The sequence below is a fragment of the Mandrillus leucophaeus genome, unplaced genomic scaffold, assembly GCF_000951045.1.
Source record: "Mandrillus leucophaeus isolate KB7577 unplaced genomic scaffold, Mleu.le_1.0 Scaffold202, whole genome shotgun sequence".
NCBI classification, from domain to species: domain Eukaryota; kingdom Metazoa; phylum Chordata; class Mammalia; order Primates; family Cercopithecidae; genus Mandrillus; species Mandrillus leucophaeus.
This window is the reverse complement of record NW_012102055.1, coordinates 5,120,976-5,139,120: the sequence shown is the minus strand read 5'-3', so window position 1 is coordinate 5,139,120 and position 18,145 is coordinate 5,120,976. Positions and strand designations below refer to the sequence as shown.

The 18,145-nt window shown below is 41.7% G+C and overlaps 1 protein-coding gene across 1 annotated transcript in view; it reads right to left on the bottom strand.

Moving 5' to 3' along the window:
* Positions 1-18,145, bottom strand: part of CFAP61 (cilia and flagella associated protein 61) — a 317,571-nt gene that overhangs the window by 83,044 nt on the left and 216,382 nt on the right. The window contains exon 22 of the mRNA XM_011979531.1: positions 6,372-6,664. Within this exon, the coding sequence (XP_011834921.1) occupies positions 6,372-6,664 (293 nt within the window). The remainder of the gene's footprint in view (positions 1-6,371; positions 6,665-18,145) is intronic.

The following is an 18,145-nucleotide window of genomic DNA, read 5'->3' as shown; positions in this document are numbered from 1 at the left end:
AATTTGACATGAGTAAGATAGTCTGTTGCTGGATGTAAGATGAAAGGGGCCATGAGGTAAGAAATATGAATGGCCTCTAGGAGCTGAGAGTAGCCCCTGGCTGGACCAGCAAGGAAGTGGGGACCCCTGTCCTCAGCTTCAAGGAATTAAGTTCTATTACTATCACATAAGCTTGGAAGAGGACTTCAAGCTCCAAAGAGAATGGAGCCTGATTGGTACCTTGATTTTAGCCTTGAGAGTCCCTAGGCAGAGAAGCCAGCCACACCTTGCCTGCATTTCTGACTGATAGAGCTATAAACTAGTAAAGGGATGTTGTTTTAAGCTGTTAAATTTGGGGTAATTTGTCATGCAGCGCTACAAACATTAATATAATCTTTATGATGCCTACAAGAGACACACTTCAGACACAAAGACACAGATAAGTAGAAAGTAAATGGATGGGAAATATATCATGTAAACAGCAAGCATAAGAAGAATGGAATGATCATCTTAATATCAGATAATCTGGACCTTAAGATAAGGAATATTATTAAATATCAGAGATAAAGAGGGACATTTCATAATGATAAAAGGCACAATTCACAAGGCAGATATAACAACTATAAATGCTCATGGGCTTAATAACAGAGCCTCCAAAAAGATAAAGCAAAAATCAAAAGTATTAAAAGGAAAAACAGAAACTTCCAAAATAATAGTAAGAGATTGTAATACCCTTCTCTCAGCAATTAATAGAATGAGATAAAAAATCAGTAAAGACTTATGAATGTTGAACATCACCATCAACCATATTGAACTAACATTAAACTCAAGCACATAATACATATTCCTTGTATGTTCACAAAGTTACTCAATATGCTTGGACGTAAAACAAGTCTCAATTTTTTTTTTTTTTTTTTTTGAGACAGGGTCTTGCTCTGTCACCCAGGCTGGAGTGTAGTGGCGCCATCTGGGTTCACTGCAACCTCCACCTCCTAGGTTCAAGCAATTCTGCCTCAGCCTCCCGAGTAACTGGGATTTCAGGCATGCACCACCATGCCCAGCTAATTTTCATATGTTTAGTAGAGACGGGGTTTCACCACGTTGGGCAGGTTGGTCTTGAACTCCTGACCTCAAGTGATCTGCCCGCTTCGGCCTCCCAACGTGCTGGGATTACAGGTGTGAGCCACCGTCCCTGTCTCTAAATGTCAAAACACTGTTCTCTGATCACAACAGCATTACACTAGAAATCAATTAAAATATTTAGGAAAAGTTTAAATATTTGAATATTAGACAGTGCAGTTCTAAATAATCCAAGGTTGAATAAAGAATCACGGGGAGATTAGAAAATATTTTGAACTAAGTGGTAATTAAAAGTTAACATATAAGTTTATGGGATGCAGCTCAAACATAATGGAAAACTTACAGCTGAAATGCTTACATAAATCAACAACTTAAGGCTCTACCTTAAGGAACTAGAAAAAAGAAGGGTAAAGTAAATCCAAAGCAAGAAGAAGGAAGAAAATAATTAAGAGCAGAAATCAATGGAGGAGAAAATTGGCAGATAATAGAGAAAATTAACATACTCAAAAGCTGGTTAATTGAAAAAGATCAATAATATTGACAAACCCCTATCTACACTGGGGGAGAGAGAGAAAGAGAGAGTCAGAGAGAGAGAGACTGGCAGCAAACAGAGAGCAGGTCAGAGACACTGAACACAATTCACCAATCTCAGAAACGAATGAGGGGTTATTACTACAGATCCTAGACATCAAATAGATAATAAAATAATATGTGAAAAACTTAATGTCAACACATTTGACAAATGTAAATGAAATGGACACATTTCTTAAAAATTACAATTTACAAAAATTTATAGAAGCAGAAAATTTGAGTAGCCTTATATCTAGTTAAAAAAATGAATTTGTTATCAAAAGCCTTTCAACAATATAAACTCCATGCCCAGATTGTTTCACTGGTTAATTCTGTCAAACATCCAAGAAAGAAAAAATAACAATCTTGCACAAACCTTTTCAGAAAATAAATAAGGAGGGAACATTGCCCAAATTTTTTGCATGAGGCCAACACAGCTTGAACACCAAAACCTTACAAGGACATTACTAAAATAGAAAATTATAGATCAACATCCCTCATGAATATAGTTAAAAAATAGTTTCAAAAATTCTTAAAACATATTGGCAAGTAAAATTTAAGAATATACAGAAAGATAATGCATTATGACCAATTAAGTTTTATTCCAGAGATTTAAGGTTGACTGAACATTTTAAAAAATCAATCAGTGTAATTCAGTGTATTAAAGAATTAAGAAGAAAATTTCCATATTTCTTTTTAAGAAATATGGAAAGTTCACTTAACAAAATTCAACAGTCATTCATGATAAAACCTCTAAACAAACTAGGAATGGAAGGTTATTTCTTCAGTCTGATAAAAAGCACCAAAGAAAAATCCACAGCCAAATTCTCTCACATTTAATAGTGAAAGCCTGAAAGTTCTCTCTGGGATATGGAACAAGGCAAGGATGTCTATTTCCCCCACTTCTATTAAACATTGCACTGTAGGGCCTAGTGAGTAGAATAAAGCAAGTAACTGAAATAAAAGACCTAAATATCAGAAAAGTAGTAAAACTGCCCCTGTTTGCATGATATGTTTATGGACCTAAAAAACTACAAAAGCTAATAAGAGAATTTAGCAGTTTCAAGTTACAATGTTTATACACAAAGTAAATTGCATTTTGTAAACTTGCAGTGATCAATTGGAAATTTCAAAATTTTAAATACATTTATAATAGCTTGAACACTTCACAAAAAGGAGAAATACTAATGGCTACCAAAAAAATGAAAAGATGCCAAACATAATTAACCGTCAGGAAAGCACGAATTAAAAAAACACAGTGACACATCATGTCACACCCACCAGAGTGGCTAAAATTAGATTGACAATACCAAGTGCTGACAAGAATGTGGACCATCTGGAACTCCCATACATTGCTGATGGAAATGTAAAATGGTATAGCTGCTTTGGAGAGCAACATGGTGACTTCTTAAAAGGTCAACATTCACCTACCAAAGAATTTAGATATTCTTTAGGCTTATAGCTAAGAGAAATAAAAATATTATCCACACAAAGACATGTACCAGAATGTACATAGCAGGCAAATGAATAAACAAAATGCAATATATCCATACAATGGACTACTACTCAGCCATAAAAAAGAATGAACTATTGATGCATGGAACTATATGAAATCTCAAAATCATTATGCTGAGTAAATGAAGCCAAACAGAAAAACAGCATATAATGTATGATTCTGGTTATAAAAATCATAGTTTTAGTAGGTACATACACTGTGATATCACCTGCTTTAGTTTCCTAGGGCTGCTGTAATAAAGTACCACAAACTGAGTAGCTCAAGACAAGAGAAATTTATTCTCTCACAGTTCTAGAGAATCCAAGTATTGTCAGGACCATACTCCCTCCAGAGGCTCTAGGGAAGAAGCCTTCCCTGCCTCTTCCTACTTCCTGGAGGTTGCTAGCAATTCCTGCCATTCCATGACTTGCAGCTGCCATCACATCAACCTCTGCCTCCACTGTCAAAAGGTTTTCTTCATTGTGTGTCTCTGTATGCCATCAAATCTATTTAAGGACACCAGTCATTGGATTCAGGGCCCACCTTGATCCAGGATGACTTTCTCTTTACTTGCTTACATCGACCAAGGTTCTATTTCCAAATAAAGTCATGTTCACTGGTACTGGGGGTCAGGACATCAACATATCTTTCTGGGGGACGTAATTCAAGCCATGACACCAAGACCACTGTGAAGAAGATGGACACATTCATCCCGACCAAAAGATGCTTAATGCCCTGACAGATGCTGCCCAAGGCAGACAGTATGAGAGATACCTACCCCGAACTTCCCGCTTGCCATGTCTAATCTCCCACAGGTACAAACTGTTGGCCAAATAAAGACGAAAATCAGAGAATAATGGAGCCTGGGAAATGTCATCTGCAGGGGCCATTCTTTGTGAGACCAAGCAGACCAGGGAAGGTAGGAGAAAAAATACAACAGTAAACAGGCCGATGTTTGACCCAGACGGTGTTAGGATGAAAATGCAGCAGGATGGTGCCTTGGATCAAGACAGTTGAGAGTACAGCTTATCCTTGGGCAACATGGAGTTGAACTGTGTGTCACTTACACATAGATTTTTTTTTCTGCCTCTGCCATCCCTGAGACAGCAAGACCCACCCCTCCTCTTCCTTCTCCTCCTCAGCCTACTCAGTGTGAAGACAATGAGGACGAAGGCCTTTATGATGATCCACTTCCACCTAATGAAGAATAAACATATTTTCTCTTCCTTATGATTGTCTTAACAACATTTTCTTTTCTCTAGCTTACTTTATTGTAATGATAGAGTATACAATACATATAAAATACAAAATATGTTTTCATATAATCAACTATTTATGTGATCAGTCAGGCTTCTGGTCATCAGTAGGCTTTTAGTAGCTATGTTTTTGGAGAGTCAAAAGTTATATGTGATTTTTCAACTTTGTGAGGAGGGTTGGTGCCCCTACTTCTCATGTGTTCAAGGGTCAATTTAATTTGCCAGATGTTTTTGTCAGGAGTTTGATTCTAATCTGAATAGGAAAGTGAAGGTCAGAAGAGCTGCTACCCAATGGGATGTTTGGGGAAGTTTTCTCAGGCCTCTGCTTCCTGAGCAAGGCACACACTCACCTCTAGAGGTGCTTCAGGATAAACATGGCAATCTTCCAGGTTTGCCATTTTTTTTGAGGGAAAATCTGGGCAAAAGTATTTTGATATTTCCTGTCTTAAATAGGTGTCATGACATACATGTATAGACAATATCACTTTTTAAAATAAAGGGGACTTGTCCTGTCTTTTTCACTGTTACATCCCTAACACCTAGGACAGAGCCTGGGACCTAGCAGGTGTTCAATAAATATTTATGGAATGAATGAATAAATGAATGGACTACAGAGTAGAATACAAAATTTCCATGGATCTCAGGATAAAATGAGAGATTCTAAAAAAAAAAATCTTCCTTTTTAGTCTTTTTTAGTGGTTTGCTTTGAGCTCCCATCCTTTGAGTTCTGGGTTGGGGTGGGGGTGAGAGCCACCATCCTCAATCCTTTGCAGCCTGTGAATGAGAGGCCCTACTTAGGATGATCAGCCCCTACTCCTAGGTAAGGGCCTGCTGCGAACACCTGCCCCTAAATGGCTTGCCCACTGGATGTTAGCAGGCATTCTTTATCACAACTGCTAACACACACCCTTGACCTACACAACCATTATCCTCATACTCACTTCAGCCTCCCCTTTGAGCAAGGGTCCCCTGCTTCTCAGTGAGATGGACCAGCCCCTTCCCTCCTTTCCCCCCTGCAGGCTTCTATTAACCTCCTAAACTGGAAACTCTGAGGACGCAGGCTGGAAGGTGGGGTGTCACCCACCTGGAAAGGGAAGTGCTCTCTCTATACACACTGCCAGAGGTTGTGTGTCATGGGGAAAGACTCACCACGGCTGTTGCCGGAATCTTAAGAGGCTAATGGCAGCATAGACCTTGGCCTGGGCAGGGAACCAGCACTGTCACTGACTTAGAGCCACGGTGTTCTCATCTTTAAATTGGGGATACTTCCCTTTACAGAGCTGTCCCGATGAGGTGACAATATGTCCTGGGGCATGGCAAGCTCTCAGTAAAGAGAGGCATTCTTCATTCAAATCTTTGACCTCCTGTCCAGGAACAGGCAAGGTCTAATTTCCCACTCCTTGAATATGGGCTGGTCCTAGTGACTTGCCTCTAGCAAATAGAACGTGGTGGGAAGAATGCTGCTTGATTTCCGAGGCCAGGTCATCCAAGGTGACACAGCTGACACCGCCTCTCTCTCTGCTCTACCCTCAGACCCAAACCACCACGTTGTGAGGAAGCCAGGCCCATGAAGGTGCCACTTCTAAGCGTTCTGGTGAAAATCTCAACTAAAGTTGATTCAGGATCAACAGCCAGACATGTGAGTGGCTATGCTTTTGGGCTATTCCAGCCCACCCACTGCTGACTTCAGCAGCATGAGTGACCTCAAGTGGGAACTTCCCAGCTGAGTCTGGCCAAAGCCAGAAGAGATAAGAATAATAAAATAATAATAACAAACCAGGAGAGATAAGAATAATAAACGGTTGTTGTTTCTTCATGCCACTGAGTCTGGGGTGAGTTGTTGCCCAGCAAGAGGTAATCCGAACACACAGAAAACAAAACCCAACATCTGGTATTCCAAATTCACTGCCCGCAGTCTTCCAGGCCCCCAAATCCCTTGGAGATGTCGGCTGTCCCTGGCTGGTGAGTGAGGTTTGCAGGGACCCACTTACAGAGCACAGGAGTCTAAAAGGCTTGGTGGGTGTGGTGAAGGAGGCGCTGTAGATGGGGTCTGGGTGCAGGCCGTCATTCCACTGGGCCAGGATCGCATCCCGGTAAATAGTGACTCCTGCGGCAGCCAGCGCGTCCGCCACGGCGCTCTCCACCGAGTAGTTGTTGATGCAGGTGATGGTGGAGGCCGGCGGGGGCTGCACGAGGTGCACGCGGCTGCCGCTCACGCCAAGGTTTAAGAGCGTCTCCACAGTGGTGTAAGTATCAATTGTATTCCCATAGACAATGACATTCCCTAGGAAGGAAGGGAAAACGCTAAGATATACAGTTCAGAAAACCAAAAAACCTTAGTCAAATGCTAATAATGCCGAACTGCTCCGTACAACCCTCTCATTTTTCAGCTGCAGGAAGCAAGGGGTGTTACCTAGCAACGGCGACCAAGATAATTTAGTAAAGAATTGGCACAAAACATCCCACAAAGTAGTCAAGTACTTTTAATGCAGAAGTAGGACATTCGTTTATGTTCCTCTAATTTGAAGTTGAAATTATGCTGAAAGAAAACTGTCTAGCAAAAACCTTTTGTCTTGTTTTTGTTCCCAATTTGCTATACTTATTAGGGAAACAAAATTACTAATGTTGGCAATGTATATTAGTTCTTCCTTACAGACAAAAAGGCAATGGCAAAAAATATTCATGCTCATGATGTTACTGATATTTTAATATTTAAATGTTGAACTGGATTGATTTCAAGGAAGTTTTCCCTTTTTTGAGAATTAAAGGCTAGAACATTCTGCTTTTCAACAGATAATTTTACAAAGATTCAACCCTGATTTTTAGAATTTAATGTGTCAAGACCTAGCTAGAGAGACTGAAGGACAGTATTTTGGTTAGCAAAAATAAAATTACAAAATAATCTTGACAGATTTCCCTTGTGTAAGAGCATTTTGATGATAGTCTATACTATTTACATTTCTCAAAAAGACCACAGAAGTAATTACATATGCTATTCTACAATTTTAGCAGTTTTAAGATCAATGACACTATTAAATTAATGAAATGTAGTATATGCTATTTTTGACATTGAATTGGCATTTTCAAATTTTCACAAAGAAATAAACTGCTGTAGACTCATTTTCCAGGTAAGATACCAATTTTACCACAAAATGTACACGTTGTTGAATGTCTCTGTTTTTCTCCTGTTCATGAAACAGTATGAAAAGGAATTTTACAAGCCAAAATAAATAGCAAGTGTATTAATTTAATTTGGTTGAGGAAATCATGCCCAAATTGTTTTCAATCCAAAACTGAAAGGAGGTGTGATGGTTTGTCTCGTTTGCTTAGGAAAAATAAACTACAGTAACTTTCAGATGGCTTCTCGGAAGCTAACAGCATCTAGAAAGTTCTCCCATACTCCCTGCTCTTCATCTATGGAAAGCCAAGAAGGCACTGAAGTGAGGGAGTGGAGTCTCTCCATTCCTGCCTTCGCTAGGACGCTAGGACAGTTTTGTGGCTATGACTCCCACTCTGTTCAGATGCTCAAATGCAACATTCCTTGGTGAGCTGCATTTTCCTTGGCTGAAAGAGGCAACATTTTGCTTAAATTATTGAGGCTCCCACCTGCTACAAAACATGAATCTTGGCTGTCTGGCACAACAAAGAATCAGCCTGCCAAGAAAGGCAAAACTTGAACCGAAAACTGTCAAAGGTTTGAGGTCTTCTGTCCTTTTGAAATAGGCAAGCCAAAACAATATTCATTTTCAGTTGAATACATTTAAGTGTGTTTAGATCTCACACAGCTAAGGATTTTGTGTTTTCCGGTCTCTTTCATGAGAGCTGTTAGCAGCTCTACTGTGAGCTGGGCTTTTTCTTTACAGGCTCATGGAAAACTGGGCCTGTGGTGCTTCTGGGGTTTGGAGAGCTCTCTGATCCAGCGAGCGTGGTCCACGACTGCAGGCAGCTGGAGAGGATGATACTTTTCGATTCCAAAGGTAATACATTTTATAAAATCTCTGATTTCAAAATTAGAGGTTTATTTCTAGATAATGTGACTTCTAAACAGTTTTGGCTATCTTTATGTTTAATTTGAAACAAAATTCCCTAACAAAAATGTAAGACTTTGGTTATCTTAAGAGTCAGTTATCATCATAGCAATGGTGCATAACAAACCACGTCAAAACTCAATGTCAAACAACAAGCAGCATGTTGTAGATGGTCTACATACCTATGGGCGGACTGATGTCAGCTGATATGGCTCCAGGTTGTGGCTGGGTTTGTTTGCACCATATGTGTTTCATCCTGCTTGGACTGACAGCTACCTGAGGCATTTTCTATTTATGGTGAAATGCAGGTGCACAGAAAGGCAAGCACAAGGGCCCAGGCACATATCAAGCCTCCGCCCACATCACATCCACTAACTTCCCATTGACCGAAGTAAGTGTCATGGCCATGCGCATGAGCACAGAAGTGAGGACATCCACTCTGCCCACACAGGAGGGAGAGAAGGATGAATATTTACTGACCGGCAGTGCAATCAGCATGGTCATATGGAAGATGACTGCCTGTGTGATTTCATCTCAAACTTTTCATTTAAACAGGTTTTCCATGACTAGTTATAGTTCTCTCATTTCCCATAAAATATAGTAGAATGTTGTGACAATATAATCTATTATATTAAATAAATAAGAACATGTTACAGGTCAAATCACATTCCTCCACAAATATAACAAAACATGATAAAAACTCGCTATTAATATGTAAGATGGCCTACTATTCTTGACCAGGTCCACCTCTTGCCTTTTTTTAATTTTCATTTTTATTTTTCGAGACAGAGTCTCGTCCGTTGCCCAGGCTGGAGTGCAGTGGTGCGATCTTTCGGGTTCAAGTCATTCCCCCACCTCAGCCTCTCCTGAGTAGCTGGAATTATAGGCCCACGCCACTATGCCAGGTTAATTTTTGTATTTTTAGTAGAGACGAAGTTTCGACATGTTGACCAAGCTGGTCTTGAACTCCTGACCTCAAGTGATCTCCCCACCTTGGCTTCCCAAAGTGCTGGGATTACAGACGTGAGCCTCTGCGTCTGGCCCAGTCTCTTGCCTTTAAATATCTCCGTTCTGTGGGAGATTATTCTTTTCATCATCTTTGTGCAGTTGTGAGTTCTTTCTGCAACACTGCTCACATTTACTTTGTAAAGGATTTTTAGATCCAGTTCATGTTTATCTCTGGACTCCTCTACGCCAGGCACACAGTTAGGTACTTTTATACACAATCTCTCATATTGTTGTCATTATCGATAACAATAGCATTTAGAACTGTTAACAATAATATGGGCTTCAGTCAAATGCCCATATATAATGTTGTCATACAGCAAAATATAAGCATGGTGATAACTCTTAGAATAACCAAAGTCTTATATTTTGGGGCCCCCTCCAGAAAAAAAGCCTAGTAGACAAATACTTTGATTATTCATTTTGGGACAAATCAAACTGGTTTAAAAATATGATTACTTATATTTATCAGAGTAATTTTACTAATACGGATGAGTTGGAACCAGTGCTTCTGAAGAACCCATGTCAAGGCCTTAGCCTGCCTGTAGCTGTATCTGGTCCCCACAGACTGTCCAGCCTCCAGGCAGGTGAGACCCCAGCAGGCCTGTAGGTGGTCTCCACCTTTCCTTTCCAGCACTCACCATGGCCTACACACCCAGGCTATAGCCAGGCTTCTTGGCGAGATGACTTGTTTGGACTGTAAGGTCCATGTTTGCCCTTCCCATCATGTTATCCCTGGAGCCTAGCACAGTGCCTGGCCTACACTGGATGTGACTGTAATTACCACCATAGTATTGTGTTTCCTGACCAGATACGTGGATATATGTCAGAGATTTATTAGACTGCTGATCCTAACACTTTCTTCCTGCTAGCTGGATCATGCTTTTGGGCCCTCTAAATATTTAACACCAAACGACCTCACTGTAGCCAGATTTTCCCACCACCTATTTCTGCTTGGTATTCACTACTAAGTTGGCACTGTAAGATCTATCCAGTCACAGAATGGGCTACACACCTGAGATTTGTAAGACAGAAATATGTTCCCCTTAACGATGTCAGATCTGGTTATTAGGTTTCCGGTGTAGGCTCATGAAATCCCACAGTCCCTAATGTAACCGAAATTGTGTGTGCCTATAATTTGTTAATTATAGATATAAAATACTACTCCTGTCACATTGGTGGCATTTAAGCTCAGGGAAACAAGAAATTACATCTTTAATGTGCTATTTAAAGAAAGACAGGGCTGAGTGTAGTGGCCCATGCCTGTAATCCAAGCACTTTGGGAGGCCAAGGCAGGAGGATTGATTGGGGCCAGGGGTTCGAGGCCAGCTTGGGAAACACATCATAGCCTCGTCTCTACAAAAAAAAAAAATATATATATATATATATATATATATATATATCTCTCTCTTAGGCATGGCACATACCTCTAGTCCCAGTTACTCAGGAGGCTGATACAATTTCTGGGAATTTGTAGGAGTTTGACAGATTTCCACCCCTGGTTTTCTTTTAGATGTAAATGTGACGTTGGATGACCAGGCTTTCTTATATTTTATATGGAAGTAGCAGTTGGGTAACTCATGTTGCAATGTTTAAGTCAATTTTGGGCTGAATCAAGAAGGAAAGATGGGGAAGGAAGGAAATGGAAAGAGAAACAAAGGGGGGCAGAGACACAGTCGAACACTAGGCGCCTCAGAGAAACAGATCTTCCTGAATCCCTGGGTAAGAGTTAGAAGGAAGAAAGAGTTTAAAAGTAGGTGAGAGAAAGTAGCTGCTGGGTGGGATGAATCGAGGGCAAGTGAATAATGACCGGCACCGGGGGACACTCTGTTGGTTGTGCCTGAGGGAGGTGTTGGGGCTGATAGTTACGTGTCCCCGTGTGTGCAGTGGGTAGCTGAGCCTCCACTGGCACAGAACAGCGTGGCGGCTGTACAGACAGGTGAGACAGCCCCAGTTATGGGGGCCATGACATATGTTCTTTGATAGCATGCTTTTATTTCAGTTTTTAATTAATTAATTAATTTCGAGACAGAGTCTCACTCTGTAGCCCAGGCTGGAGTGCAGTGGCACCATCTTGGCTCACTGCCATTTCTGCCTCCTGGGTTCAAGTGATTCTCATGCTTCAGCCTCCTAAGTAGCTGGAACTACAGGCACCCACCACCACACCCAGCTAATTTTTGTATTTTTAATAGAGATGGGGTTTCACCGTGTTGGCCAGGCTGGCATTGAACTCTGGGCCTCAAGTGATCGCCCATCTCGGCTTCCCAAAGTGCTAAGACTACAGGCGTGAGCCACCACGCCCGGCCTACAGCATGCTTTTCATAAGCTGGAAAACTTCAGTTAATGAAATATGAATTTATTTATTTAAATTTTAATTTTCTGGATACATAGTATGCCCATATTAAAGATGAATTTCATCCATGTATACCTACCATTGTGTACTTTACAACGCATGGAGCCCTTGCAAATATTTACAAGGAGGTAGGTAACACACTGCAGGGGCTTCCTTCACATTACTGGGATATCACACACACTGTTTTGAAGTTTCTAGACACACATAAAAAAAGGAGAGTGGAAAAACTGATGATTTCCCTGGATATCAGTTTTATGCTGAAAGATTTAGTCACCGTTTCCTTCCCAGATCAGCTTACCTAACAGATGAGAAATGACCAGCTTTTGCTCTCGATTTAACAGGTGACAGAGGTAAAGGATGGGCTGCCCCACTTTCAAATGGCAAATAACCAACGATAGAACACTCTGGGTGGATTCCCCATAAAGGATAAGGGAATATAACCATGGCAGTTTTCATGGAAGACCAATCTTTGTTGCTCTTTTTAGGGAATAAATCATGCATTACTCTGACTGCAGATCTGAGACGGGCAGTAGGGTCCAGGCAGAGCACCCGTAAAAAGGCGACTGTGTGGAAGCTCCTCAAATTAAAGCTGTCAAGCAAGAAGGAGCCCGAAGTCATTCTCTCACTGCTAACCAGTCGCAACCTTTGAAACAGAATGTGCAAGGGTGCTTCCTAGAGGAAGGAGGGTGCCAGCGTCAACAGCCCAACCAAGGAGAGAGAGGGGGAAGTGATGATGCAGTCAATACCTGCATGAGCTGTCGATTCCCCACTTCAGACTGAAGGGCACTAGCACTTACCAATTAAAATGCTGGTAGAAATGTACAGATTATCTTTTCGCTTTTTGTTTTTGTTTTGTTTTAAGATGGGGTCTTGCTGTCACTCAGGCTGGAGTGTAGTGCACAACCACAGCTCACTGTAGTCTCGAACTCCTGGGCTCGAGCAATCCTCCCGTCTCAGCCTCTTGAGTAGCTGGGACTACAGCCACATGCCACTATGCCTGGCTAGTTTTTTAAAAAAATTTTTGTAGAGATGGGGTCTTGCCATGTTGGCCAGGCTGGTTCCAAAATCCTGACTTCAAGTGATCCTCCCACCTTGGCCTCTCAAGGTGTAAATCAACAAATCAGCAACTTTGATAGTGACCATGCACATAAGGCGATCACACTTTAAAGTTTCAACTTGGGGCTGGGTGTGGTGGCTCACACCTGTAATCCCAGCAATTTGAAAGGTTGAGGCTGGCAGATCACTTGAGGTCAGGAGTTTGAACCCAGTCTGACCAAAATGGTAAAACCCCATCTCTACTAAAAACACACAAAAATTAGTTGGGCATAGTGGATCACACCTGTAGTCCCAGCTACTCAGGAGGCTGAGGTAGGACGATCGCTTGAACCCAGGGCACGGAGGTTGCTGTGAGCCACAACAATTGTGCCACTGGTGGGTGACAGAGACAGACTCTGTCTAAAAAAGAATAATGCACCAAGATTCAGGAAGTTCTTCAATTTATGTTAATCAAGGGGGAAAAATGCCAGTTTCATCATCCTGGTTCTTGAAGGCAGTACGTAAGAGTTTCAGGAGTTAGAAAACAAGTAATTAAAGGTATGACTTTGCAGGAAAGGAAAACTAAGTTGATTTCCCCATTAAGTTCAAGAAGTAAAATAAAGTGCTAATTTTTTTAGTCATAGATGTACCCTAAAAGTAACGGGACAACTTTTAAAGAAATTATTTTTAGTAGATGCTAAAAAGTCATTTTATTCTTTTGAACTGAATGCTTTACTTTTATAAACTCTTGGAAATTGTGCTCTGCTGCCATTTCATGGTCACGCTCAATGCTATAAAGATGAAGCTTCTCCAAGGAGAGAATCAGGGCTTGGAGGGAAAGATTTGCTGGTCTGGTGGTCTGGCCATGAAGTTAGATCTCAAGAGTATAAGAAATAAATTCAGGATTTATGCACACAATATTAACATGAAGTTTTCTTCATAGTTATTATATCTTTAAGGTCAAAGAAACAAGAATTATGTGCTACATTTTATAGTTTATATATTTTAAATTATGTCTGCATATTTACCTATTCTTTTGTATTTTAATGAATAATTATATTTCCTTCTTCTGCTTCAAAAGAGACATACAGTGGTTACATATGACTCATTCATCCTCAGAACAGACCTGTGAGACAGGATTTATCATTTTATCCAGAAAACAAGGTACAGAGAGGTTAAATCTTGAGCTCAAGGTCACATGGCAAGCAGGTGGGTCAGCAGGACTCAAACCCCATGAGTCTATTTCAAAACCAGGTCTCATAGCACTGCAGTACACTTGCAGATGGATGTGTAACACGTTACTAGAATATACTCCAACTGGCATTTTACATGGGTAAATATCTTCAGCAAATAACTAGATAATGAAATATTTTTAAGTAGCAATCACAGAATATTAATAAATTGTGAAATAAACACTTATTAAAAAACAGGCCAGGCATGGTGGCTCATTGCCTCTAATCCCAGGACTTTGGGAGGCCAAGGTGGGAGAATCACTTGAGGTTAGAAGTTTGAGTCCAGCCTGGCCAACATGGCGAAACCCCATCTCTACCAAAAACACAAAAATTAGCCGAGTGTGCTGGTGCATGACTATAATCCGAGCTTCTCAGGAGGCTGAGGCAGGAGAATCACTTGAGACGGAGAGGCAGATGTTTCAGTCAGCTGAGATTGCACCACTGCACTCCAGCCTGGATGGCAGAGTAAGACTCTGCCATATATATATAAATACATATATATAACTTTATAAATAAAAATATATATGTGTGTATATATATGTGTGTATATATGTGTATGTGTATATATATGTGTATGTGTATATATGTGTGTGTGTACATATATATAATATCTTGCCCACAAATAGAAACAGACAATGCTTTTTACTTTTTAGAAGTCAAAGCATAAGATTTCTATGCCCGAAACGTGACCTGTCCCATTCTGCTCTGCTGAATAAAAAGGGAAGAATATATTAGATATAACATAACAAAGGCTTTGTTCGATGATGCATGCAATGGAATTTTAATGTTATACTTTTCCTATAAACATGCTTTTAATAAGGCAGTAAACTATATTTAGCTAAAGATGAAAATAATTGATCCATTTTGAGCCATTAAGGCAGTTTTTTTTTTTTTTTTACTTTACTTTCATCCTACTTTTCATTTCCACGGAAAGTACAGAGGTAATAGCAGATGAATTTCAATTAGTTTCAGTTAGTGCCATAAATTGTTATCATGTATCGGGTTGCTGCGTTCTATCAGAAACCCCCCAGCAGAACACTCCAGGTTTTGTTTGCAGTTGAAAGCAGCATTTGAGCCTGTGATGTCAGCTCTTCTCCATGGCACTGGAGCAGTTCTAACAGTTTAGGGTAATTTACTTATATAAATCCATCCAACTCTAGAGCCCAGAAAACCATGACCTCCGGATGGACTAATTCCATCACGGAACCACTGTGTTCTCCTTTGGAAGCAGAAGATGTGAAATAAAACAGTGACTGCGGGAAGGAGCTACACTTTGGGGTGGTATCTGCGTGCGTCTGCAATGGGTAGAAGTTCAAAGGAGAGCCGACTTCCTTCTGGGAGTATCTCTTGTTATTGATGCCCAATATCCACTGTTCTAGAACACTCCATCCACCATTCTCCCCTCACATCCCTGGGCTTCACTAACGTCAGCCCTGGTGTTTGCCAGGATTCAGGGTGTGGTTCCCGGAGGGACACGTCACCCAACCACAGCCAATGGGACACGATGAAACTATTTTTCACTGTCCTTGGCTCCCTTGCCCCAACTCACACACTAAAGTATTTTAAAAAGGGGAAATTAGCACCGAGGGAGTACAAATCAACTGTGATGAAAACTGTCCACGTTCCTCCTGGTGTTATTAGGGTGACATGAATAAAAAGCAAGGACTGAAATGTCCAGGACGGTCACGGATCGCTCCATGCGACCTTTCAAACGTGCAGGAACACAGCCCTGCTCCTTGCTTTCCATCGTGCGCCAGACTTCTAGCTTCTGGCTTCAAATGCCAATGACACAGGCAGGTGGGAGGGAGTCCCTAGAAAAACTCCAATCAGCCTGCACATTGGGGTGGAGCCTCGGGAAGTCCATGCCATTTGCAGTGGGGAGGAGCCTGACCCCTCCTCTTCCTGTGTGGAACCTGGGATTCAAGTAGCCTGCTGGCCTTGCGCAGGATCCTGCTTTCCCGCCCCCCCAACTCCCCTTTCTTTTTTCTTTCACCCAGTAAAACCCTGTTTTACTCACCCTTCAAACCCTCTGCGAGCCTACATTTTCGTGGCCATGGGACGGACAAGGACCCCGTCTTTAGCTGAACTAAGGCAAAGCCCTGCAACACCACCATCTCATAGCTGACTTGGAAATAAGCTAGAAGCGGCTGTGTCAGCCAGACCACCAAATGCAGCAAGGGTGGCCACTTCCAGCTAGCTCCTGCGTGCATAGCTGCCTTGCCTCAGCTGGCTACTGCCATCCATGGTAAGCCATTCTCCTGCGGTCACCTTCTCTCCGCTGGCATGGGTACTACAGATGGAAAGGCCATTTTCCCAAAGTGCTATGTGTGTACAGTGGCACCCACCGGGTCAGCTCCCATTCCTAAAAGGTAACCAGTTAAAACTTGGACGTGGCTGGGTGCTTGCGGCCCGCCAGTGTCTGTCCCTGCCCACGCCTCCGGCTTCATCTCCTGCTGCTGCCCTTCACAGACTCTGCCCAGCCCACGTTGTTGGCCCAGTGTCTTTTGGACACAATCCAAACTCCCCCAGCCTCTCTGTCTGCTTATCCTGTCCCTCTTCAAGACTAAGCTCAAATCCTCCTTTCTTGGGGAGGCCTTCTCCAAACTTCGCAGCCTCCAGGACTCTCCTGAAGGCCACAGCGCCTCTATAGCTGACTGGCACCTGGTGTACACGGATCCCTGGCTTTCAATAGAGACTGATGTCCTCAACTTCATCAGTGCCCTGGTGGCGGGGGCTGAGACTTCTACTCTGGGGTACCTTTAATTCCATCACACGTAAGAGCAATGCTAATGGCAGCCTCTATTTACAAAACTCTTTCTATGTATGAGAGACTGTCCTGAGTACAGCATGTAATCTCATTTATCTCTTTTCACCCTCTCAGCATCCCTTGTGAGTTAGATATTATCTGGAATCTGAGAAACAGAGCAGTTAAATAACTTGCCCAAGGGAAACAGCACAGCCAAGATTTGAACCCAAGTCATGTGACTCCAGAACCCGAGCTAGACTGCCTTTATAAATGTCTGTTATTCGTGAGGAGGAACTTAACTCATCCTGTTTAGCCAGCATGTTATTACTCTCATTACCAAGGATGAAGTGTTAAAGAAGAGCTTCAATTTCATTCAAGGGTTCTCTTGTCTTCATCTCAATTGACCATCTATTTCCAAGTTAGGCCGAATGCAAAAAGTTTTGATAAAACTCACCATGTGGAGGGGGCAGGGGTAAGGAAAAGAGTTACATCCTGAACTGTCTTCACTTACATTCACTAAAACATTTATTTTCATTTGCTATGTGCCAGGCACTATGCCGGATACAAGTGACATTGAGATAAAGTAGAGCTGAAATTATCTAAGAAATGGCTTGGAGCTTCAATCAAGTATGGTACTGTAGATGTCTCAGAAGCAAAGTTGCAACAGCTGTATTCTTTTCAAAATGCAGTTCTGGAAAGACCACTAGGCTTTGCACAGTATGAAAAGGGATTTGAAAGCCCAGCAATGAAACTCAAGTATCATATACCCAAAGTCTCAGTTAAGAAATAGAGGTCACAAGGTGACTGAAGCGATTTGGCATGAATGTCTATTTCTACATGGAATGCCCTCCCTGCTAAACATATTTCAGCCTGCCAGGGAAGCCAACGGTGTATTTAGGAGCTCTACCTCGAGGCCTTCTCTCACGCTGGATCCTACTCTGTGCTGCATTTCCTGGGAGCCTCTGTGGGTATAATTCTGTCTTGTGGTTGTTGGTTCTTGGCTCAGGTGGGGATGGGCTTTCTGTCCTAGGCCTGCTCTGCTCTGAGATTTGGACTGTGATCCAGTGATGCTGCAAGAATAATAATGGCAAGAATAAGATCTGAATGGGAGTAAAGGTATGTCTGAATATGACCTGGATTGCAGAAAAGATACAAAGAGGAGAAAGTTTTCTTAAGGCAAGATGTTAACATTTTTTCTTAACTTTGTTTACTTGAGAATTCACTTGAAAAGGGCCTCTACACGGAGTTAAATTAACTTGGACAGGTCAGCTTTCCCTGAAAGCTCCCAGAGCTTGGTCCCAGCATGTGAGTGTTAAGAACATCTACCTGGGAGGTGCCTGGGAGAGTGATTAAGCCCAGACCTGGA